At 31.8% G+C, this 26,164-nt stretch overlaps 1 protein-coding gene across 11 annotated transcripts in view; it reads right to left on the bottom strand.

Moving 5' to 3' along the window:
- Positions 1-4,628: 4,628 nt before the first annotated feature.
- Positions 4,629-26,164, bottom strand: part of Unc-115a (actin binding LIM protein Uncoordinated 115a) — a 257,407-nt gene continuing 235,871 nt past the window's right edge. For 5 of the 11 annotated variants that reach the window (XM_088239039.1, XM_088239038.1, XM_088239036.1 and 2 more), the window contains 7 exons: positions 25,259-25,406; positions 23,985-24,172; positions 17,746-17,825; positions 15,313-15,382; positions 10,142-10,182; positions 5,917-6,129; positions 4,629-4,782 (listed from right to left, as the gene is read on the bottom strand). In XM_088239039.1, coding sequence (XP_088095165.1) covers positions 4,669-4,782; positions 5,917-6,129; positions 10,142-10,182; positions 15,313-15,382; positions 17,746-17,825; positions 23,985-24,172; positions 25,259-25,406 — 854 coding nt within the window. In that variant the 3' untranslated portion in view covers positions 4,629-4,668. Of the gene's footprint in view, positions 4,783-5,916; positions 6,130-10,141; positions 10,183-15,312; positions 15,383-16,436; positions 16,517-17,745; positions 17,826-23,984; positions 24,173-25,258; positions 25,407-26,164 lie in introns of all 11 variants that reach the window. The other 6 variants (XR_015824641.1, XR_015824640.1, XR_015824638.1 and 3 more) reach the window with 3 other exon arrangements.

Below are 26,164 nucleotides of genomic sequence, written 5' to 3' on the forward strand. Positions count from 1 at the left end.
GAAGAGCCAGTTAAAGTTTTTTTGTTTTTTTATTTAGCTAATAAAAAAATCTCATACATACAATCTCATATATTTTGGCGTGGTTCCTAAACATTTAAAATATGACATTCTTTTTTAATTAAAAATAAATAAAATATCTTACTGGCTCTTCCGTAAAATTGCCACATGTCCATATATACATTTTTTGGAGTTATGCCTCTATTATTCCAGGGGCATTCTTTATGTTAATTGTCTTAAAATTAATGTAAAGGGTAAAAATGAAAGAAAATTCATAAGCAAATGGTTTATTTTTTAAATATCATATCGATCAATTTGCAAGTATTGTGGTAATATTAAAACAATATAATAAAATACATAAAATTGGTTTATTTCAAGTGCAGTAGAAATGGTGAATGGACTGAGATCTGCATTCATTTGGTTGGAATTCAATTTGTATAACATGACTGAAATATTGTGATTTATGGAAGAAATTGAATAGTTTTATTTTCTTCGAATATGAGAAAAATAATTTTCTTTAGATGAGTTTTTAAAATGTGCAGTGAATTTGTATGACTCAGCCCACTAGATAACACATAATGAGAAAGTTCAGTGGTTTTTTAAAATTTGTTAAAAGACTATCAAACTAAACAAACAAAATAAAAAAATATGCATTGTATTATCATCGCTGTGATTTTTTAGAGTACTGTAATTTTGAAAGTCAATACTTCAAGACACGCTAACCATGGCTTACCAGGAAACCGGAAATCTATCACAGTACATAATTGATTGGTTATTCTAAACACAATTCACCTGAACCTGTGAGGTTTCAAAGTACTTGGTGAAGAAAATGTTTTTTTAATACAATTTCCCAAAGCACTGAACTTTCTCATTGATGGATTTATTTTTGTGTTGAAGTTAAACTATTTTTTTTAAATCTTAGCATTTTATAGAGAAGGGAAGTTTAAAAAGTAATGCAGTGTAATATCATTTCCGCATGTGAATGCAAGGCTACCAACACGGCAAGCTTTGTAAATATCATTTTATAATATACATTCCAGAAAAGAAATACTGGAAATAATAAAAGACAAAATTATTAAAAGAAAATATGACATTGAGTGGAAATTTATAATGATGTAAAGGACATGAAAAAAGTCTAAAATATAATTATGACTATAAATATGAATTCGACAATGAAATGCCTGTCATAAATCTTTTGGAATTTCCACAGATAACATAGATATCTCACGTTTAAAATGTTGAAAGAAACAGTGCTTTTGAAGAAAAATGTAATATTTAGTAAGTGACAATGCAAAATAAGATATCGCCGGTGTTACCGCAATACCGTGTAACCTGTTTTTTTTTTTACGAAAATGTTTTACTGAAATAAATTTGCTATAGGGACTAAGAGCTGTTTGCTTTAAATTATTGATGTTTTTACTCTAAATAATGTTAGTTTTTCTGATACTTAAGCAGTATTTTTGGCTGATTAAAATCGTAAATAATATAATAACAGAACGCTTTTTAAGATCCCTTGCCAAAGATTCAATTGATAGTAATGTAATGTTACCGACGATATGTGTATTATAAATATTAAAGAAACAAATGGAAACTGAATTTTTATGATAGAAGATGATAAAACTGCGTGAGAATTTTTTCAATTAATTAATTAGATTCGTACAGTAAATACAAAAAAGGACAGAGCTTAAGCATAGAATTGCATTTTTCTTTGTTTATTTTTGCCACTTTTATATTACAGACATACATGAGAATATAATATATTAATAATTTTACTGTTTGCAGTTTTCAAATGGACAAAACGTAATAAATACCAAAATTATATTTATTGTATTAAAATATAATTATACCTTGTTTTAATATTTAAAAAACACACATATTTAGAAAAATAAATATACGAACGAAGAATTAAGACTTTTGAATAAATTTAGATAATTCACACTGAATAAGCATCTTAGAGGAAAGGCATTTTCACTTACACTATTCCAACTTAATGTACCATGAATTAACAAAAGATAATTCTACAACTAACATGTATATCTAGGTAAAATATATTATGAATATATTAAATTTTCTCAAGCATATGCTCGCTGAAATATTTTTGAATTTACCCAAATCTTAAGACACGAGTCTTATAAAAATAAAAAATAAAATAATAATTTTGCAATAGTAAAAAAACAATGGCGATGTTTGCGATGAGTGGTAAATTCAAATATATTTCCACGTGTCTAAATGCTTACTCTCAATATTGAAAATATATATAATTTTATATAAAGCTTATTTCACTGAAGCTTTTACAGTGTGGTTCGCACACACAATATGCTTTATCATTAAGCTTACATAGAAGTTACACCAAAATATCTATTCTTTTAAAGACTAGCCAAAGCAAAATATTAGAATATCAATTTAAAACTACTCCCGATAAACACAATTTAGCACAAAATATATTAAACATTCTTAAATTTTAATAGAACCTAAAAAGGGAGATTTATGAGTGAAAAATAAGAAACAATTACGATAAATGCACCAATATTATTATGTGAGTAAAATTTTACACATTGTATATATTGAAGGAATCTTTGTTTATATAGAGTTGTTAAACAAAAAGATGAACCATATTGCAGTGAGAAAATCCTGTAAAAAGAACATGTAAAATTTCTAGCTCTATAAACTTTTTTTGATAATGATAATCTCACAACTACAACATTTTTGGATATTTAGATGTGAAAAGAAGACTTTGTTATAGTTATTTAGGACATTCAAAAAAGGTTACCAACAAAAAAATGTAATTCACTAAACTATGGAGAAATCCATATCAAAGGATATATTTTCTATTTATTTAATATTAAGGGCAATTCTTTATACAACAAATGAAGTAAATGAAAATCCAGGCATGGAAAATAATTACAAAATCATGTCATAAATCAAAATTAGCCGATGCAATCAAACATATCCAAAAACAATATCAAAACATCCTTAACGAGCGTTTTAATATTGGTGTATTATGCCTGGTTTTCGCACCAAATAGTTTGAGACAATGTGTAATTAGGCACAATTATTTCCTTAGAAATAAAAACAACGGATACCATAAATATTCACAAACAGCAAAGTATACACAGGAATCCTTATACATAAGCTTGTATGTGTTTGCATCCATATTTTAAAAGCGAGATGCTTCATATACAAAGCTAGTATTGCTTCATTATGCTCAATTGTATATATTATAAGTATTCTTCTCTACGTAATCTATTCTCCGAGTAACTTTTGTAAAAAGATAATATAAATTAATAATTCTTAAGTCTACAGGCATGGTAGAGTAGTGGAAATCACTTCCAGTCATTGTGTATTGCCCGATGTTGGATGAATTACGAATATTTACGACAATCAGTAGCGTAATTGGCTAGAGGAATTAATATTATTTTTTTTACTCCTATAACATTAAGATAATGTTGGCAGTTTGTTATATCCTACTAGAGTTGATATTATTTGCGATGTATTTTATCAATATATTTGGTTGATTTGTGTTATCGAACCACTGAAAACTATAAAAAATGTAATATTTATCTAAATATGGAATTAAATACTTTTCACACATGACAAAGATAAAAATAAACAAAATTTACAATAAATTCGATATTACTGTGAGTCTAATGTTGGAAAAACGTAATTTTGATAAATAAGAATATTTCGTTTACAATGTTTATCTAAGTGCTTATATATAAATTATTGAGATAAACATGACTGACAAAACCATTACATTTTTTTATACAGGAACATATTTTTTTAAATCAATCGGATAGTACGTAAAATTCTCTGCAAGGTGATTTTATTTATTTAAAAGAAATCACATTATTTGGTATTCCAAAAACTAAATAAACCTTTTTCGTGTGTGAAAAGTTTAGTAGAAACAAAAACTAAATTATTCCAAACGCCCGATTACGCTTAGGTCATAGTAGTAAAATATTTTTTTGGTTTGTCGAAACAAAATTGTCCCATCGAGATTTCTACGGTCATTTGTGATGCAGGACAACTGCACAATTGAAAACGTGTATTTCAAAATGAGAATGGAATATTATGATATTGGTGATGAATAACAGAAAATAAAACATATTACATTAACAATATTGAAAAATTGTGACGAATGTGATTCACAAATACACGGCAATAAAAATAATAATGAAGTACGGAAAAATTTAATTACTAATTAATTATACTTAACAACAAATAAATAAAATAATTATCCTTAGCCTAAATTATTAAGGAAATTGTTGAATATTCAATAAAAGCAATATTTAAAATCACATAAATTAATAGAAAAAAAATAAAAAAATAACATAAGTGTGTACTCCACTTGAAAAAAGGTTGTTTTTTAACAACTTGACAAAAAAAAAGTTGACACTTATAAAATACTTGAGCAGTTATCAAGTATTTTACAAGTGTCATTGCTACAGAAATCCATCTTCTGAATTATATCAATGGATAAAAAAAAACAAAATGTAAGTTGCTGAATTTTAAAATTCTCAGCGTAGTCAAATTTTTAAGAGAAACTACTTAAATTAAGATAAATGTTATAAATTTAGGTGTAAAATGAATAAACCATAATATATTAAAGGATTAACTTCATCTTAAAAGTATTTTTGGGTATGTACGTTTAGTTTAATTGTGAATATTAGTTTAGAACAGGTAAGCCCGTCTCTTGATTTCGTTACGTCTCCACTGTGGAAGGCGATAGAACTCCACACGGCCGCACTGAAGAATAGACTCGAATTCCACATCGGAGAGATGACGCTGTGGACAGAAAAAAAAAATTCACACCAGGGGACTGCGGTTCGGTTTTTGATAAGGGAAGCAGTCACTTGGTACTAGGTAACATAGCAATTCAAATTAAATGCTTTTAAATAAACTAAAAAGCAATTTTTTTCCATAATAAAACTGTTATATTTCATAGTTTAATATTATAACACCATCGTGTCAATCAATTTAAGCGCTAAATTTGTCATAAAACAGTCACAATATATGAAAAATAAACATGCATCGGTTTGTTAGAATTGCTTCCACGGAGCTACTAAAGATCTCAATTTGAGCATGCGCGGACTTGTGAAGTCAGTACTGGGTAGCCGCGAATTAGACGGAGCGTAGTGAATTTTACTTCAGTCTGCGCAGAACTGCACAGACGAAAGGTTGTCAGTGGGCTTGTTGCAATTTTTCAGAAGTTATTAATGAATGAACATTGAACCCACCTCAGATCGCTACAATTAACAGAAAACTAATGAAAAATGTTTGTTATAGTTACTAAAAAGCAGGGACGAAGGAGCATATGAAGCAAGTAAGGCTGAGCCTCACTAAAATATCATTGCTATTCACCAGTACCTAATATGTATTTTAATTCGCATTATATCAATGCATTATGAAGATAAAAAACTAGCAACAAAAATGCTCAAAGATACCTACAAACACGGTCCGTACTGTGTTATTTACTATAGGTACGTCTTTAACATTCACGCATATTATACTTATCCTTAAAATCTGAACTTCACTAGAAATTTGGTATCAATGACGCCACTGCTAAAAAGATTAGTTAACTCATAACTGGTTTTATTATATAACAAAAATAGGTACTGATTGTTTAGAAGTCAAATTCTAAGGGAAGCATTGGTTCCATACAATCTATGGATGGACCGCGCACAATTTAGACATATAGTATAGTGTCATAAAAGTAGTCGCCTATAACGGATTGACAGGCGACTACTATTAATTACTTACTGATTACAGACCTTCCTAGAACTAAGTAGAAATTATGTAGTTCAAATACATTCAGGCTCATGCGGTGCGCCATGTTAGGCAGCAAACGTCGCAGGCTCAGCCACAAATGTCGCGTGGTTTGCAGAACATGTTGAGCAATTAAGTGGGCCATATACGTACCTCCAAGTTGAGGCGGTCGACGTCGTGCGGCAGGCGGTAGTTGGAGATGAGCAGCAGGTGGTGGGGGTAGATCTTGGCGGGCTCGTGCAGCAGGTGCGAGTGCGCCATGTTGGGCAGCGAGCGCCGCACGCCGCCCGAGCGCTGCGCCGCCACCGCGGGCCCCGCGCGCAGCACGCCCACGAACGTCGATGACACCGGGATGTCAGCGGCCGTCTAGATATTGTCGTGTGCGTCATTAATACATTACCGTGTCAAGGATATTTATATATTTTCATCAACAAAATGCTCGACTTTGAGGCCATCGTCTCAGATATAAAACATATTCAATCTAAATCCACAGAAGCATTTCCTGAGCAATAAGGTTGTTGATGGATGGAATCAGCTGCCACAAGAGTTGGTCTCAACAAGAAGACTCAATAATTTATTTTGTTTCGAAAAAGTTGAAGTGTGCCAACAACTAACTTCGGTTAAAATAGATTCAAATACATATATCAGCTTTAAGCTGCTCGCTTAAAATTAAAAGAATAATAATCAAACATTCCCTTTCCACAGATAATGGTGCATAGGGCACTGCATTGGTGCATCAAACAACATCTCTTTAGAGCATCTCGATCATCATTTGATCAGTCATGATGTACCACTCTATCTTTTTTAAAGGGACTATGAAATATTCTAGAGTAAAAAGATGTTTTAAAATTAATACATATTTTACGTCAACCATGTCGGGAATCGACTCCAAGACTTCTTGCATGGTACGCAAATGCTCTGGCCATTAATTAGACCGTGAGGTGGAAACATACACATGTTTTTCAACAGTTTTTAAAAAAATAAAATTTTTATTTATAACCTTAGAGTAATAACACGCTACTGCTATAGAGCCGCCCATACGGACAAAAATCATTCTAAGATTATCAATCACGAAATTAGCTATAGTTTACAGCAAAACGATGGGCAGTAGGCACTCAGGCCGGGAATCGCAAGCACAGCGATGAAACCTTCCGTTACACAATATGTTTCTTTTTTGGGTGATACCGTGTGTGTTGGATTTGTTCCGATCGTTTCGGCTACCATTGCAGGAGCCATCTTCAGGGTGAACTGTGTGGGCTCCTGCAATGGTAGTCGAAACATCGGAACAAATCCAACACACACGGTATCACCCAAAAAAAGAAACATATTGATAACAGGGACCGTGAAAACCTTCGCACCTATTCATACGTTACTTTATTTATTTTTACATAAACGACATAAATTGCCTTTAACATATATTGAACATAAATATGGAAAAAAATACTTATATAAATACATGGCAAAAAATTATAAAATTGCATAACTATAACAATAGTTACACGTTTGTTGTTAAACCAAAAACCAAACTGAAAATTTGCAACGCTTTTGTTCTATGGGACACCCCAGTGAGGGAACATTATATTTAATGTTAAAAAGTAATACATAAATTGTAAAAGAACAAGTAAAATAAAATAAATAGAGCGAAATGGCGTCTCTACAGCTGAAGCGAGTTATTACTCTGAGGTTTTAATAACATAATTTATGAATTTCTTGCTGGAAATAAACCCAGGACTACAAGAATTGTGGACAAAAGCTCTAACTATCCAATAGATGGACTCATCTTCCCTCAATTTTATTTTTTGGGATTTTTAGCAGGGACTAACGAACCGTACAATTGATTTTCTATGTAATTTGGACTATAAATGAGGAAGTTCAGTGATTTTTATTATCATTTGTTAATAATCAAACTAAACCAAAAAAATAATGATTATGTATCATATAACCATGACTAAGATTTTTAAATATTTTGTAATTTTGAAAATCCCCACCGAAACTTCGAAATTACAGTGCCCGTGATGTAACGAGTTCTGATCGGTGAGAGATCGAATCAAAAACGCATCTGAACAATGAAACATAAATGACAAGAAGCAAAGAAAACATCAGTTTGATGTATGAACCGTTGACTTGGAGACATTATATGATATCGTTTGACATAATCAGATTAGTTTGTAGGCACAGCGAACAAATTTTTATTTTTTTCATTTAAAAGTTGAACCCCGTACTATTATAATTTGTACCAGCTAAACTTAAAAACACATTAAACGTCAAAAAACACGGAAACTGGAAATCTGTTGCTATAATTAATTAATTATAATATGGATCTATTATGGATTCCATCTCTGTTGCAATCTTTTCATGTTCCCAACCGTCTCACCAGAAGTAAAAATCTGCTATTTATCTAATCTTCTAAGAGCAGCTTTTGTTTTTATGTCCCAATATCCAGAATGTGTAGATAAGTCAATTTGTCACACAACTTGGAATTCTTCGGGACAAATCTTCCGGCTTTTCGTAGATCTCTTCGCCAATAACTTTGTAGGATGAAGATGAATTATTATGGGTTAGCTCGAAGTTTTATATGTTTATTGTGTTCTTGAATATATTGTTTACCATTATTTTATTAGCCTTGTTTGTCTTTGCTACATAGTTTTATGTTCTTTTTGTTTAGTTTCTTGTATATACATATGTGTCTTCATATAACTGTTGTAATTGGCTTAGGTCGTATATATAATTAATAAATTATTGGCTATTTTAAACACGTGATCACATAAACCTGTAACTGCAATGTTTTTATTCATTGTTTCATACATTTTCGAGAATTATAGCCATACAGTTAAATGCTCTAATTTTTACCATGTGTATAAAAACGTTTAAATCTACTTTTTATATCCAATTTACCATAGCACTGAACTTCCTCATTTAGATTGAACACTACACAAAACGATGTTCTTCTAGATGAAATGTTTTTGTACAAGATGGTTGTTAACATTTGTGATAAAATAACTTAGATCAACTTATGTTTAATAAACATTAATGGAACGATAAGCATATGAAACCTTAGTTTTTATTTTATTTTAAATGAAAAAGCATGGATAAAGAGTTACGAACACAAATTTAATACGTGAATTTTTAACAATATGACTATACACAACAAAAATGTTTTACATGTTAGAAAGTTAAAAAGTGTAAAATTTTATTTTCAGTGCATTTCTACTATGCAATTTAAAACAAACCTACGTAATAAGTGTTTTTTTTCTAAAATGTATCTAAATTAAATGTGCAAACATTTTGCTAACCTCAATAAAATAAAAATTTACAGATATCTCAAAAAAGTTGTAGAACCTCTTTGAGAATGAGAGTTGGCTGGTTTAGGGCCGGTTTTATAGACATCCGTGAGTAAGCGTGATACCATTTCAAACTAATATTAAGTATGCCGGCCGATTGAAGCATTTTATAAACGTTGGCAGCGTAACCAGTTAGTTAAACAATAGTTAAATGGTAACTAACTGATTTCAGGTGGTTGCAGAGATCTTATTCTTATTCTGAAGAACAAAGGCCACTGCTATAAACTTCTGACGTCACCGCGACCTGTGCAGATCTATTGTGACGGGTCCCCGTAAATTAGTTTGCAAGCCCAGGTCTTTAAAGAGCCAGGATACTGAGTGGAGGGAGAGTGTTCTCATAATGCTAAATCTGCCCCTCCGAGCCCAGATCATTTAAATATCGGGCTATTAGGTACGGAGTAAGCGCTTTATTGACCTCAGGTTTAACCGGTGGTCCTCTGAAGATGCGACTTCTTTTGTGATACAAAGCATTAAAGTAGAGGTTACACAGTTACCTTAATCAGCCTTTATCTTGATGGAATGTCTCGTGGGTAAAATCCAGTATGTATATTTTTGCGAAGAATTTGACATATTGAAAATACCGTTGGAAAAGTCTTTTTTTAAAACTGATTTCATGCAGTCAATTTACTATTTCCAGCATTACTTTATGTGATTACCATTTACTAATGAATCCCCAACAATTATTTATATACGTTCTTCAATTAGACCATGATTCGACCCCTTAGAGTCAGTTAAAAGTAACATGATTTTGTCTACTTAACAGGAGAGGCCAAAAACAGGTCTAAAAAGAAGTAAAATATTTACCTAATTTCAAAAGATTTTTAAAATGCCATGTGTTTATAATTGTTATTACTTTTTAAAATAATTTTGGCCTCTCCTGTGAAAATCTAGTTACTTTCTCTGACACTAAGGGGCCGAATTATTTTGACCATATAATAGGCTAACTACGGGTTAGATAAACAAAAGCAGTTAGTAAGAGTGATTTGTCATGCATTTCTGAACACTATTTACACAAAAAGTATGAAGAAACATCTTACCATTGCACTTCTGTCGACATCTGTGATAGACCCTCCAGAAACTGCGGCCGCATTAAGGAAAGCAAAGCAACTTTATAAATAAATATATTTATTTACACAAGTAAAATATCTATATAAATAACAATGGCCGTTTATACGTATCAGAAAAACTGAACACTCGGCCAGAAGTACAAACATAATTCAGGCTGGAAATCTCGCAGCTAATTAGTAAGTAGTTTTCATGAATCAGAGGCCCGAGGTTCGACCCACTACTTAAAATATTTGGGTAAATCACAAGAACGCGAATATGATCATCTTTTCTGGTTATACAGAGTGCTGCATTGCTACCTTCCTAGTTTTAATAGGCTTGTGTAACGCGGGGATCGGTCGTAGAAGGTTGGGGATGGCGACGATACGTGCAGGCAGCTGAGAGCTTTCCCTGTCAGTAATGTCAGTTGCAAACATGGTGTGGACAAATGGACGGCGCGCTTTTGCCATACAGAGTAGTGCGCATTTACACAAAACTGGATCATCGGGCCTAACTTTTTTGAAGAGGGAAATCGGGCTGTGACGGCCAATTCTAAATGACATTTAAGGATGATCCAATTTTTTTCGCCACAGTTCTTGAAGAACTTCATCTGCAGGAATTTGGATTTGAGAGAGATCTTTCCTGGAAAGTTGATCTCCCTGAGAGGTGGTCGCGCTCGCCAGATTTGGCCCACGGTGATTTTTTTATAAATGTAAATATCATCCGAGGAACTTACAAACCTGAAGGAGGTAATCCACACGGAAATTTGACGTATCCCCGAAGAAATGCTCCAGAGAGTTGAGCGATGCTTCAGAAATCTCTTGCAGGAGAATTTAGACAATGCCGGGTAAACTTGTCTTTTCAAAACAACATAAGATAAAATTTCTATTGTAGTTTTCAGAAATAAAAATAAAGTTGCTGTACCTCAAATACCTTTTAATTTATCCACCTACAAAACTACGGAGATAGCGATGCCGCCCCCAGTATTACACGATAAAATTTATTTTTTAAATTAGACAGCGGGAATCAGGAATAAGCGATACACAACTCTTCGTGTGCACATGCATATTCTGAATCGGAAACGAATGGATCTTAAATATTTTACATAAAAATATTTGGTGGCCATTTTCCAAGTTTTTTGCGTAGTATTTATATGTAAGCATAGAAACTTGGCAAAAAAAAAATAGAACAAAATTAAGGCTTATTCTAAATTCAACATTCGAATACAAAATTGAAATGAGTTGTGTATTACATGACACCATATTTTCCTGGAAAAAGATTCATTAGTTTTTTTTACCAGTTTTCTGATCCGTATAATATGAGCGTAAGACCAATGCTATTTTTTTTTTCAAAATATCATCTAGTACTTCAGGAATGCAGTTTAGGTATTTTAAATTAATAAAAAAAAATCCTATTTAAGAAAACTTAATGTACACAATAAAAGTTATATAATAATTTAAAAAGCAAATCTGACAAAAGTTAAATTTCGATGCCTTTTTAAAAAGAAATCATAATTTTAAAAATAGCAATTGAAAATAACCGAAAGAGATACTAATTATTTGAAGTAATGACATAATTTAAACAAATATTTTTTTATATATTTAATATAAGTAATATGAAGAATTTTTCAAAATTTCACCAGACACTAAAACAGAGCAATAAAAGGTGAAACACTTAATATAGCAATAGAAGGTGAAAAAATTACAAAGAGTTAAAATATAATAATTGGACAATATACACATTTATAATTATTCGTAATAACAGTTTTTTTACAATTGAAATTGAAGAAGGAATTTTTTAATTATATTTACAATTAATATGTAAAAAGGAATGCTATGAATAGTGCAATTGATATTAATAATTATGTGTACAGAGAAAGATAAAATATGGTGTGAGTAAGCAAAGCAAAAGATAGTTTCAATTTTAAAAACAGTATCATAATTTTTTCCAGATTTTGAACCACAATTACAAATGGTTAATGTAGATAGATACACATACATATCTTCAGATTATTTGATGTTTTTTTTTTTTTAATCCATAATTTACAAACAGTCAAAGGTATCATTGATATTTTATAATTGAAAATTCATTTATTATCAAAAAGTCTTTAAAAGAAAGAGGTGTAAATGTGTGTCGACTAAACCGATTATATTAATTTTTATAATTCAGTGGTGTAAACATATTATTTATATTTTATAAATGAATTATATTAAATAAGATAATGTTAATTTGATTATTTATCTCTGAAATAAAAAATATGCAAGGAGCCGTAGCTTTAAATACAAGTTAAAAAATTGTATTAGTTGTTAAATAAAATACTTTAAAATATCATTCAAATTGTTAAAATATGCACCATATTTTAGGGATAGACTGTGAAAATTCAGAAGGGGGATCTCTTATGCTTTGAAACAGAGTTTTCAGAAAAACATGTCATCACCCCATTTGACCACACGAGTTTCGAGGTTTTAAATGATTAATACAGTGACAGATTATCTGGACATATATTATAACAAGACAGATTTACCAATGATAATGATATGGCAAACTCAAATTTTCCGTACGAATATTTGATTATATGTACGAAATTCTATTGGAAATATACAAAATATTACAATTTGAGGATAGACAATTGAAGTGAATTTTAATGAAAACTGTAAACAACATTAACACTTTGTATCCCGGAGCCGTGTAAACAGGTGATTATATAGCTATGCGTTGTGTCCCGGTCCCGTGTTTTCACGTGGTTTACCAGCTGTCTAAAAAAGCACATTTTATTGAAATCTAGTGACTTTTATTAGTACTTTTTTGCTGCTGGTAAACCACGTGAAAACACGGGGCCGGGACACAACGCATGGTTATTATAATCACATGTTTACACGGATCCGGGATACAAAGCACAAAAAAGGAGTAAGGCCCTGTATATGTGCGAACATTGCATTGCGCAATGTGGCTCTCCATAAAGGCCAATGTTGGGAAAACTACTCGTATCATACAAAAATTACTTATTCAATTATTTCAAATAATTCTGAGAAGTTTTAATTGATTTAAACTTGTATTTCATAATTATGATACTCTTCACAAAGCATGAAATTTCACAAAAATAGGCCAGGCACGGGGTAAATTATATGTGTATTCGGCCGGTACTCAAAGCGTTAAATCTCACGTTTCCATCATAATTTAAAGATATCAACCTACCAAAGAAATGTACATACTTAGCAAAGAGTTAAATTAATTTTATGTTTCTATATAGATCTTATTCTTATGATGAAAAATAAAGGTCAGTGCTATAAAAGTTCCTGATGTTACCGCGATTAATGTAGATCTAATGTAACGGGTCCCCGTTAATTAGTTCTCAAACCCAGGTCTTTAAAGAGCCTGGCTACTGATTGGAGGGCGAGTGATCTCATATTGTTAAATCTCCCCTTCAAAGTCCAGATTCTTAAAGCATCGGGCTATTAGGTAGGGAGCGAGCGCATTAACATCCTCAGGTTTAACCAGCGGTCGTCCGAGGATGCGGTTTCTTTTAAGATAATCAAGCATCACGTTCGCATAGAATATGTATAGGTGTTTTATGATCTGCACTGCAGAACCTACATCTAGAAGTTTCAGAAAGGTTCATTCTAGCAAGGTATGTTCAATGCAGTGCCTGGCTCTAGTGATAACCCTCAGTTGGTGTTGACTAGGTGCTTTTTGCTCGAGCATTCAGCTTCTGTGTAGATACAGAACACACAAACTAATCATATTTTTTTTTACTAGATAAATTTATAATTGAATATTTGTATCTTGTAAAAAGTCAAAATAAATAATTAATTATGTTAAACGTGATACTGGCAAAATTATATACAGCGTCATTTTACTTTTAAAAATAATTTTATGCATTGATTTTGAAAGAAATTTTATATTTTTTATCTCCATTGTGTATATTTAACCAGCAACGCCTTTGAAAAATTATTTTGATGAAACTTGTACGTATTCTTCTTTGCGTAAATGCCTTATAAGTGTGGATTGGGATTTCATAAGGAATATCCGGGAAAATTATTATTCCCGATCAGTACTTTAGTCGGGAATTCCCGACCTTCGAAAAAAAAACATAAACGCATCAAAAACTGACATAATCAGCCAAGCAGTCACTATTTTGACGGTTATTTCCGTTACAGACATAATCCGATTCAGACAGTTTTAAAAAATGAGCTTAATTTAGTGGAATTTGCCGAAATGTCAAGAAAAAAAACATTTGAAGATGAACTACAGGAAGCTATAAGTAAAACTCATAAGGAAGTTCGTTTATTAAAATTAAAGAAGAATTTTCAATTATTTGAGACCTCCGGAAAATGAACTCAGAATTTAGAGTTGCTTTACAATAATCAATTAAATGTAAGTCAAATTTTCCCTGTAAAGTCTAACCCTACCTTAAACACAATTACCCCCCCTCTATCTATCTATCTATGTATATTTAGTTATTATATAACCCTGAAGAGGGCAACGTGAGTTGCCGAAACTAGTCGGTTGTGACAGTAAAAAAAGTGGTTCATAAAACAATGTAATTTTATTTATCCCATTAAAATATAACAACGAACTACAAAGTTAGTGCAACAAACTACCAAAATATGCTTTACAAAACTTTATTATCTGTGCAACCGACTTCCACAGAGAGTGAATGAGTTTTTTCAGTGGCAGGCAATTTCACTAATAAAATTAGAAGCTGACAATTCTGATAAAAGGCGTTGTTAAATGCCCTAAGGCCGATTTTGCAAAATAATAAGCAAACGATTTTGTAGATTTTTATTTGAGTTTTTATTTATTAAATTGTTTGTTTTTTCTTGTCCATTCGTATGACCTTTTGTCCATCCGCAGTGCCACTTTTAAAGGTAATAATGCATTTTTCGTAGATATTTAGGAAAACATAACAAATGAGTTTTTTTGTCCCCGAGAAACCGTAGTGTTGACGAAACAAATTACGAATTTTTCTTTTGAATTTTCACAATTGAGTCTTAAAATGTGGTGTAGCTACTAGAATAATTTTAGTATTTTAATATATACAGGCCACATGCCTTCAAAAAATAATTAAAACTTGTCAGTGTAAAAGAAAGAAGCGCTATGGTATTAATTAGAGTTTTAGAGAGGTTATAAAAGTAGAGAAGAAGGATGAAATGGAAATACTCACTGTCCGATTTCCCACTGCTGAATTCTGTGCTGTGTGTCTTGTCACCTAGACCGCTGAATGAAAAATCTCCCTAGATTTACAAAAAAACAAAATTAATTAGACAAAACCATCAACATATTTCTTAAAATAAATTGTTAGTTATAATAAGAAATTATGCACTTCTTACTACTAAAATCTCTTTAGCATTTTATTATTTATGCTTTATTAAATTAGTTAATCAAATCTTAAAAACTAATATGTACATTTAATTTGAATCATATTAATTAACGAGGGTGGACTGAGGGTGGAGGGTGGGTGACTGCATTCGGCCATAAAAGGGCTCCTCATAGTTGCCATGGAAAAAATTCATTAATTGAGCTACAAATTGCTTTCTCATTTTTCATATTCTCCAGATTAAGCTCCAGGTGAGTTTTTCCTATTTCCAAACCTGAAAAAATGGCTTGGCGGAAAGAGGTTTGGTTTAAACGATGAAATCATCGCCAAAACTAATGTCTATTTTGAGGACCTCGACAAATTTTTTTGGAAGAGATAAAAAAATTGGAGTAATGTTGGACGAAGTGTATTGAGTTCAATGGAGACTTTGTTGAGAAATAAAATATTTTTTGATAAAAAAAACTATCTTTCACTATAAAAGTCACACACTTAATGATCCACCCTCGTACTTTGACTATTATAATTTAGATATTACATTTTGGCAAAAATATCTAATGTTATTATCAAAGTGCAAAAAATCTTTTAAATCTAATTTTGGTTAGGAGATCATTGATAAAAAAAAATATTTGCATAATAGCAAATTGTTATACAAGAAAAAATGCATGAATATCGAGGACTGCCATTACTATAATTATTTTGCGTAAAATATAAATTAATTCTAAAGTAATTTTGTTAGTTTAAACCTAATTTTCCTCATCATCTGGCTAATAAGACTCAATGAATGAAAAGGATCTAGAGTTGATTTGAATTTTGTAAAAAATATATTCGTTAGAAATAAACAGATAATTTTCCACTTCTTCAAGCTTGTTTATGTATTTCAAGAGTTATGTTAGCTTAGTTTATATACACTAAAAACTAAGTAGCTATGAAAATAAAATAAAGTGGTTGAATGTCAATGTCTTGTAACTTACTGCAGTACTGGAAGAGAATGTATGTGATCTTCCCCCCAAACCATACCCTGGCTTTGGAACTTGTCTTAATGATGAAACGACTGTGGAAGATATCAAAAACACCAAAATTCCAGATATAATTTCAGAGAATCAAAACACAGAATGCCAAAATCCATCGGAAAGCGTAATTTTGAATTTTGAAAGACCTAACCTAATCTAACCTGAAGCTACAGAGACCTAACCTCCTCGTTGCGTAATTTACCTTGGATCAGACGTAGACAATTTTGCGACAGCTGTTTCTCGAAGGCGTTATCTGTGGAAAAATTGTCACAGCAAAGGAAAATATTGTCTTTTGTGATATTCAGAACAAAATAACATATTTTCTTTTATTGGACATAGTACAAAACCAAAAGAAACCAGTATTATATTATGCTACGTACAATCCCAACCCATAATGTTTGCATAGTATTAAAAGCGTGCACATTGATAGAAAGAATGCTTCACAATGCAGACATCACAAGAGCTAACAATATGTCGTACAATCTTAATATCTATGTTGATAGGCGTTTTTTTAAAATAATAAAATGGCTTTGAAAATAAAGAGTTGTGTTACACTAAATGCACACTTCATATAAAAAAAAACAGCGAGCCATTAGACTGAAGGAAGGTATCAAAAGATCAAAGACAATAATAGTTATTCAGCCAAAACTTACTTTGAATTATGTTCTTTTTAAAAAGCTCATAAATGACGATCAATTATGATGGATTAAATAGAAAAAAAATAAATGGCATTCATCAGTGTTTAAAATTGAAATCAGATGTGTATAATCATAACGTAAGGGGGTTGATTGAAATGCTCCAGCTTTAAGTTGACCAGTTGAGCTGATGTGTATGCATTATGAAGGCATATGCTTAGGTGAGACGTAAATAATAAAAAATTGAATTTAGTTGCAACAGGCCGCTGACCACTGCAAAATGCTGCAAGGTGCTGTTTCATCGAGACAATGCTCCAGCACATAAGTTGTTAGTGTCAATGGCTGCATTTCAACCGGGTTCGAATTGAGCCCCCAGTGACTACTGGCTATTCCCAAAACTCAAGGAACATGTGCTGTGTAGATGAGTTTATGTTATTTACTATACAAAGTAAGTCAAATTAAGATATTTGAAAACAAATTAATATTACTCGTGTACATACAATTCATTACATCATTTGGGAGCAATTAAGAAGAGTGCCTCACTACAATTGCAAAATATTGTTTGTTTCTCGTTGTCTGAATTTGCCAAGCTTTCTCCTACCAACGTATGCATCCTTGCACATTAAGTTACTCACATTGCATCCGTTAGTCCTGATAGTCGCAGGGAGGGTAGACGACTTGAGAGAGTATCCCTGGCGGGGAGCAGCGTGTACCACTAACCAACCACAACACACAAATGTCAAAACAACAAACAAAAAACAAAACAAAATAATAAAACAAACGAAATTAAACAAACGACGCCTGTTCTGAGACCTGACGTGGAATTATGAACGCCTTTTGGTCAAATATTTTTATTACAAAGATATGACCGTACTCAAAATAATTTTTGTAAAAACGATTAAAAAGAGCACAAGTGTGTTTTCGGGCGTTTCCTAGTAGAGGTAATCCAGCTAAAGAATGCCGATACAGCTATTTACATACCATTGGTTGACAGATAAAACTCAATGTTTTATGGTAGAGTGACATATTGTTACTAAGTTATATATTTTTCAACAATTCCTGCATGAAAAACCACTAAGCCCATTTTACGATCTGAAATCGCTGTGTATGACTGTAAAATTTCACCCACTACAGTTTTTTCAGAGATCGCTGAAAAATATAGAATTTCGTTATATAAAGTTATTTTACCAAAAATCTGTACACAGTGAGTTTTACCTGTTAACCGACGATTATATTGTATTGTATTTTGTCATTATGAAATCTGTTTTAAATGCAATACACATGTTTTATAAATGTGGAGACGTTACTTTTTGGAAATTAACTAAACACTTTTAAGCCTTTGACAACAGGATTTGAGATTTGTGCAAGATCAGCATGTCCTTAACTCCTTTAAAAAAATATTCCTCGACTCGTTTCGGAAATGTTTCGTCAAATATACAGTCTATCAAAATGTTAAATTTAGACGAATTCAGGTCGATAGATGCAGATTTCGCACAAATATCTAATACAAATATCTAATACCGGAACAGGGTCTAGCGCCCCGCCACTTACTGAAAAGGGACGGAAATATACAAGTTTGTAAATTATTATTAACATATTATTCTCCCCTCCCTTGTAAGCAAGTTTCTGGTTTTTTGCGCCAACTGTGCCTTCGGTAGGACTGGCTCTGGTCATTCTTATAGCTGGCTTACCTTGAGGTGGATTAATTCGGAAGAATCTCTCCTATATCAAAAAGATATTAAATATCTAACTACTTAATTAAGTTTAAAAAACTAAAATATTTTATATGTATGTAGTAAATCTTGGTTTAAATAAGTTCGAAGGCATTTATATCACATTAATTCTCAATTGTGTTTTTTGGGATTTTGTAATGATTATGTCTGTCATGGTATATTTTTCGTAAGTAAATTGCTGTCCAAAAATAATTATAAATGAATGTAAAAATGTGATGTTAATATAAGAAAACTGTTTTTGAAGGGTGTGTATTTGAGTGGAAATAAAATGATATGTAAAAAAATAATTAACTAATAAAAAATTGTTTTTACTATGAAAAGCATGACTGGCTTTTGTTTTTTTTTTTTCAATGAATACCAAAGTTTTGATTTTAAAATATGTAAATATTTTCTCAGGTCTAAATGAAATTTGTGAATCTACATGAAATAATTTATAAGTGAGCAAATAACAGTTTCTATCATTTTTTTATTATATAGGTTTGATTCTTAAAATACTATGCTAAAAAAATCCTTTGCAAATAGTGCTGTAAGTCATGTTACATTAAGCAAAAGCAAAATATGACTTCATTATTAAAAAAAATAAATATATATATATATACATTGAGTCTTTTATTATTTGTAGACACATGTGACATCCTAGCCATGCAAGGGTTCAATTGTTAACATGGATAATTATAAATGACTACTTAAAATATAAAAGTTTTTATTATTATCATATCCGCACCCAGTGGAGCTAAGGACACTGCATTAGTACTCCGATTGCAGAGAATTTCAATAATACGATATTATTTTATACACACGCCTTCCTGAAGTTTTTATTTGATATTGTTTATTTTTGAACAATTAATTATTTCAAACCAATACACTAAAATAGCAGATAAGTGAGTTGCATTGTATATACACTACATAACTTTATTCTACAAATCGAAAAAACTTTAAATCACCCTAACTACTTTTAATATATATTTTTTAAGTTTCGTGTTTTAGTATGTATTTACAAATAAGTATTTATTTATATTTTTTATAAGTACGATAAATAAGTCGAAATGTGTATTAATAATATGAGAATGTACTAAGAATGAATAAAATATTAAAGTGTAATGGGAAATGGGGATACAAGCAAAGAAATACTATTGCGATGCGGAGTTTTCTCTCGACACTACAGACGATCACAAAAAACATAAGCAAAAATACTAAAAAGCTTTTACAAAATGTACGTAGTTATTTTAATGTGAAAAAATGTTCAACAAAAGCAAGGCATGTTGGTAAATAATTGTCTTTTAGAATAAAAAATACACAATCATAATGACTACAAAACATTAATTTTAAGTTAAATATTTTCGAGGACAAAAATAATTTATTTTAATGTGTTCCTACTCTCAAGAATTTGTTAGACTTGCCAATTTTTTTTTGGTCTTCCTCGGCATCTATACCTATTTACATTTGTGCTATAAATATTTTTATTTTCTATTGTTGATTTTGTCAAAACAAACGCAGCACTCTATTATTTTTATGACTGCTATTTCAAATAAGATTAAGTAGATTTAAGAAGGTAAGATGATGTCTTAAGCTCCAAATTCCAGTCCTGGAATAACTAAATATTTCAGTGTGGAACCACCTTAAAAAGCAATATTTTACATCCACCCTACCAGGAATTGAACCTAGGACCGCAACCGTAGTACTGTATTTTTCATCCGCTCGGACAGAGAATAACAGCTTGCCGATTGAATCAAGAATATTAAAAACAAATCATTTTTCATAAAATTTCCCGTGACATCATAAAAACTGGGCAGTCCAGTGATCGGGGATAACCCAAGGAGACTTTAAGCGTTGACAGATTGAGGGGGGAAAAGAAAGGTTACCCTCCTCGAAGAGAGAGATTCCCATCGCGATTGAAGATCATTTAAAGTCAATTTATTTATATCCGATTGAGACGTTCCTTCGTTTGAGTGTAGACAGAAGCCACCAATAGCAGAGGAATGTTTTCTTTTTAAGTAGAAATTCGCAGATCGTCGCAGGACCACCAGATCCAAAGGGGAGAAGCCCAATATAACCGTGAGTGCTTCTGAGTATGTTCTGTATGCTCCAGCAAGAGCCAGGAGAGGTGCAGGACAAATATTAACAAAAAGTCATAAAACTGATTGTGTATTTTTCATCTTGATTTTATCGTAAAAAAATCTTTAATCCAAATAAAATTGCAGTATTAAAATCAATTAAAAAGGTCGGTAATATTTTTTTAATATAGTAAATTTGGTAGGTTCTCGGGAATATTTTTATACATTCCCGGAGATCAAATTTCATGCAATCTCACCTTTGAACAACCTATTTATAGACACTAACATTTTCTTCGGCACTGATTCAAAGATAAGGAGAGTTAGCAATATGGATTGGTTTCTTATTCAAGGAGGTTTTGGTCCTAACCTAACAGTCAACAATTGATTAATGTCAAGTAAAGTATTAAGTATTGTAAATAAGATATTTGTAAAATAGCATCAGAAGTATTTTATCAAAAGAGGATAGCAATAGTAAACTTAATATTTTTTTAACCTATTTTCTGAAAAAAAATACTTATCAACAAAAAAGAATCACATATACTGAAATTCCAAGACAAACACATCAAACACGTGTCAAGAAAGGATAAAAATATTTAAATATTATTTTACTAATTATTCAGAACACATTTCAGAAAAATCATGGTGGTATTTTACGAGAACTAAATTACTTAAATTTAGGTTATTTGCAATATTTGACTTTAAAAATATTAATTATGTTTTTTTTTTATTAAACATTTAAAAAAATGTACCAGTATTCTTCTAAACACGTAACTAATGTAAATTATACTATTGAATCATTGATATGTGTATTTATGTAAAATTGAAGTTACTATTATTGAATCGGGTTGCGATCCCGTGGAGTGTTGTGGACTCACAGATCAAAGGTCCTGCACTTCTGTACATTGTAAATACAGTTAAATAAATAAATAAATTAAATCCTTAAAAATAGAGTTAAAAAATCCGGCAGTAGCAATACCTCTCATTATGCACTGCGGTCAAACATCTTCCAAAATGTGTTCTTATCTAAATATCTTGACATCTTAGATTGAAAATAAGTTATGTAATGGATTCTTACTCCACAAATAGCATTATCTAAAACTGGGCATCAATACTTATAAATGCATAGTGTGTTTTGCAATAGTTTTCATCACATTTTCGGTAAGGTCAGGGTGTTGACAGTGGATCACTGGTTTGAACACGGTAGCTAAAATTTGGCATCACTGTAGTTCAATTACGTATAGTAGTAGTACAATGGCTCATTCTAGTACTAGGTAAATAAACATGTATTCAGATATCAGTGAGTATGTGGATAGCATAAGAAATACTTCTAATAACTTAAGAACACAGTGGATTATGATTCACTGTGTACTGCGGTATTTGATTCAGTGTATGCTATCCGGCCATTTTGATTTTCTAGTCAAACAAACACAAATTACTTAGCTGTTGCATGATAGTGATATTGTTATATGTAACCAGAATACACGTAGTAGTATACAGTAAAATCAATGCCATGTTAAAAAGTTACATGCAAATCAGACAAGAAACAAACAAAACTTGTTTTTAAAATATAGTTTTGAGACACGAAATTAAAATGGAAGCCCCCGTGTTTGCCCTATGAGACCTTCTTACAGTGAGCAAGGTTAAATTGTAGTGCTTATACATTTACGTGTCATCATCATCATCATTTCCTTTCCACACCCAATGGTGCATAGGGTACTGCATTGGTACACCGATCGCAGTGTATCTTGATCATTTTTATTTTATGAAGGTTAGATGATCAGTCTTACGCTTCAGGTGCCAGTCTAGGAACTGTGAAATATTCTAGTGTAAAAACACTCTTTTAAATAAATATTTCTTATCAACCATGTCGAGAATCAAACCCGAAACCTCTTGCATGGTAGGCAAACGCGCTGACCATTAGACCACGAGGCCGACTTTTACGTGTAGGATACTTTATCCACTGTACGTACCCACCCACCTGAGCCACTGTCTGCACCTTGACCCTAATTAATGAATTACAGAGATCAACAGTTTTGTAAATAAAGCTTGTGTAAGTACATATATTTATATTTCAATTGTGAATTATTGTTGACTTTTATTTATTTCCAGAAAAAAGATAAATTAATATCAATTACAAATTATAGCCATTTGCAAACACATGTATAAAATTATGTTCAAATTCTTCTTATTGACATTGTAAAAAGATCAGATCATATAATACAATGTACAACATATTGTGCATTGAAGGTTGAGTCAGAAATTTACTATACGACACATTAAAAAAATAATTATAATTGTGCATATTATTTTATAACTTTATATGAAATACAGAACAGTATTTTTTCAGTCAATAAAACATTAAAAATGCTTTGTTTTTGCAAATGACTAAAATTTGTTACATGTAAATTTTGAGAGTACAATAATATTACGTATATTAATTATATCCTGCCTTTTATTGTTTATTAGGTAACATAATATCAAAGGTAAAAAGGGCTAAGTTGATCTGCCACTATAGTTAAATTGAGTTATATATATATACCACTTTCCTCGGAATTTTAAGCTGCATTGCATGAGCAAACACCTACGGATATCGGATGTAAATTTGGCATTTATATAAAAAAACCTTTTGTACAACGTTCATAAATTGAACAGATATATACCACAAAAAATAGGACTAATTTTTACGAATTGTCATTTAGGCTTACATTAAACTGTGTATTTGGTATTTATCCTACATAGCCCTAATAGTTTAATATAACACCTGTCTAACATACATTGTTTTAGATTTGAATCAAAAGTTATGCTCTTTTTTTATTAAAAAAATAATAATAATTGACCACTGCAAAGTTTACTTAATGATGCATCGGTCATTTAGCCTTTTTACCGAGTAAAAATCAAATTAATTTGATTAATTTTATATTATTCTTATTTCAAGTTTACTATCATTACTGTGTAGAAAGGGCAGGTAGCTAGAAGCTGAAAGGCCCGTCTCATTTGTCCGGTGAGTATTTCTGTATTCTGGTATTGTGAAAAGTTTGTTGAGTTTGCAGTAACTGGCAGGTTAAGAGAGTTACGAGAGGGTGTTACCGTTGTAGCTGGGGATCTGCCCCACGGAACGCCCGACACTACCCCGGTAGCTGCTGGAGCGATCCATGGTGAGAGAATAGTCCTCGTCATCAAACAGACGCGGGTGGTCGAGGTTCCGACTGGGGGAGGCGCCCACTGGTGACTCGTAACGGAGCCCATACTTTGGCTCCTTGTTGGCCGAAGGTGTTCTGAACAGAGCGAGGGAGAAAAACATATTAAGCATTATTATTATTATTTGTTATAGGCAGGCGACAGCCTTCGCTAATGCGTCTATATCTCAACTATGTAATGGATAACTAGGCTTGGCAATTTATTCCAGTATGAAACCACCCTGCAAGATAGGAAGTTTTTTGTGGGATTAAGGTGGGATTGGGGACGATAGAGCTTCCTGTTATGACCCCGTAATTGTTGTTAGGATTTATTTGAGACATCTCGTGCAGGGGGCAGTCATAGTAATCATTTAGTATCTTATAAGACCACATCACTAATGACGAGGTTTTCCTCAAAACCATCTCAGAGAGGCGAGCCCGATAGATCAGCCACATTGTATGCCATGAGGGTCTCCTGCATGACATCATAGAGGGAATGGCTGAGGGGACAAATTACAGAGGGCGCCCATGACGGGAATATTTGGAGCAAGTGTGCGAGGATTTAAACTGCGCCTCATATGTCGAGCTGAAGAGGGCTGCAGAGAATAGAAACCAATGGAGGACGAGATGCAGGACTTTGCTGCAAACCAATCAGTGTAATTGACCATTTTGTTTAAGTGTCTAATTTTGATATAATACTAAATTGCGACATGCGGTTGACGCATGTTTAGGAGGAATAGTCTTTACATCATTAAATTACGACACAGAAAGTTTAAAAATTTGGCAATAGAAATATTATTTGAAGTTATAAACATAATATGGAAAGAAGATATTAAACAGTTATCATAAAAGTGTGAAACAGTTTTGCCGCGATGCAAATGACGGTCGAAATTCTGTGGTACCATACTAAAAAAAGTGTTACCATATAAATAAAATTTCCCAATATTTAGGGAAAAAATCGTTGTTTGCATTTTTTACAATTTTTCTGCGGTTTTTCATTTCTTCACTTTAGCGTTTTCCTCAGTTTGACTTTTGTTCACTGCTCCCTTGAAAAACGTAAAACTGGGGTTTTACTGTATACTGCTTTTCTTCCTATTATTGTTTTATTCTTTCTCTCAGTCGGCATCTCAAAAATGTTCTCCATCTCTGTTGTTATAAGCTAAAAGAAAGAGATTATTAACCAACCTGCTGGCATTCCTAGGATCCAGATTGGCCCGTTTCCACAGCTTGACCTTTTCCCGATCTTTTACGTTCTTCAGAAACACTTTGGCTATGCCCGATTCTATCTTCGATAGTTCCTGCACTTCCTTCTTTAACTGAGGGTCAGTTACTTCTAAAAAAATAAAAATATATATGAGACCCAATCACGGTATCGGAGAAGAAAAGCTTACTAATAATAATATTGGATAATTTATATAGCGCCATTTTTGTGAAAATCACCTCAAGGGCGCTGTCTTGCTGCTACAGAGCGCATGGACGGTTGGGATTCTAGTTCCTCGTCTCCAATTATGATATATTACAATTATGATATATATGAGCTAGATAACAGAACGTCTTGCAGCTACAGAGCGCATGGACAATAAGAAATCTAGCCCCAATTTACATTTTTATTTTCAAATTTTTTTATTTGACAATGAAGTTTAGAGTTTAATACCCGTATGCAGAGACAAAACTTAAGGTGAGGAAAGTACATTCTAATCTCATATGCAGAGAATAATCCGAAGGCCAAGACAATAGAGTGTACTTACCTCACCTTAAGGTTTGTCTCTGCATACGGGTATAAGTGATATTTTAAAAACGAAATAAAAAGCAAATTTATAAAATTAGAATTTAGATAACAACAAGTCTTGCAGCTACTGAGCGCATGCACGGTTGAAATTCTAGACCCCATTTACTAAATTGAGATATTTGATAGTTGATAACATTTACATAATATGATAAAAATAATATGATAGCTAACATCACAAAAAGTCTTGCAGCTTCAAAACGCATCGACAAATGGAATTTCAACAACATAAGAATGATTTTAAAAAGATAATAATAAAAAAAAAAGTTAAGAAACGCAATAATAATACATTGAGCAAAGAACTA

Source organism: Micrasema longulum, unplaced genomic scaffold, assembly GCF_059751315.1.
Source record: "Micrasema longulum isolate JH-2025_06_02 unplaced genomic scaffold, ASM5975131v1 h1tg002045l, whole genome shotgun sequence".
In the NCBI taxonomy this organism is placed as follows: Eukaryota; Metazoa; Arthropoda; class Insecta; order Trichoptera; family Brachycentridae; genus Micrasema; species Micrasema longulum.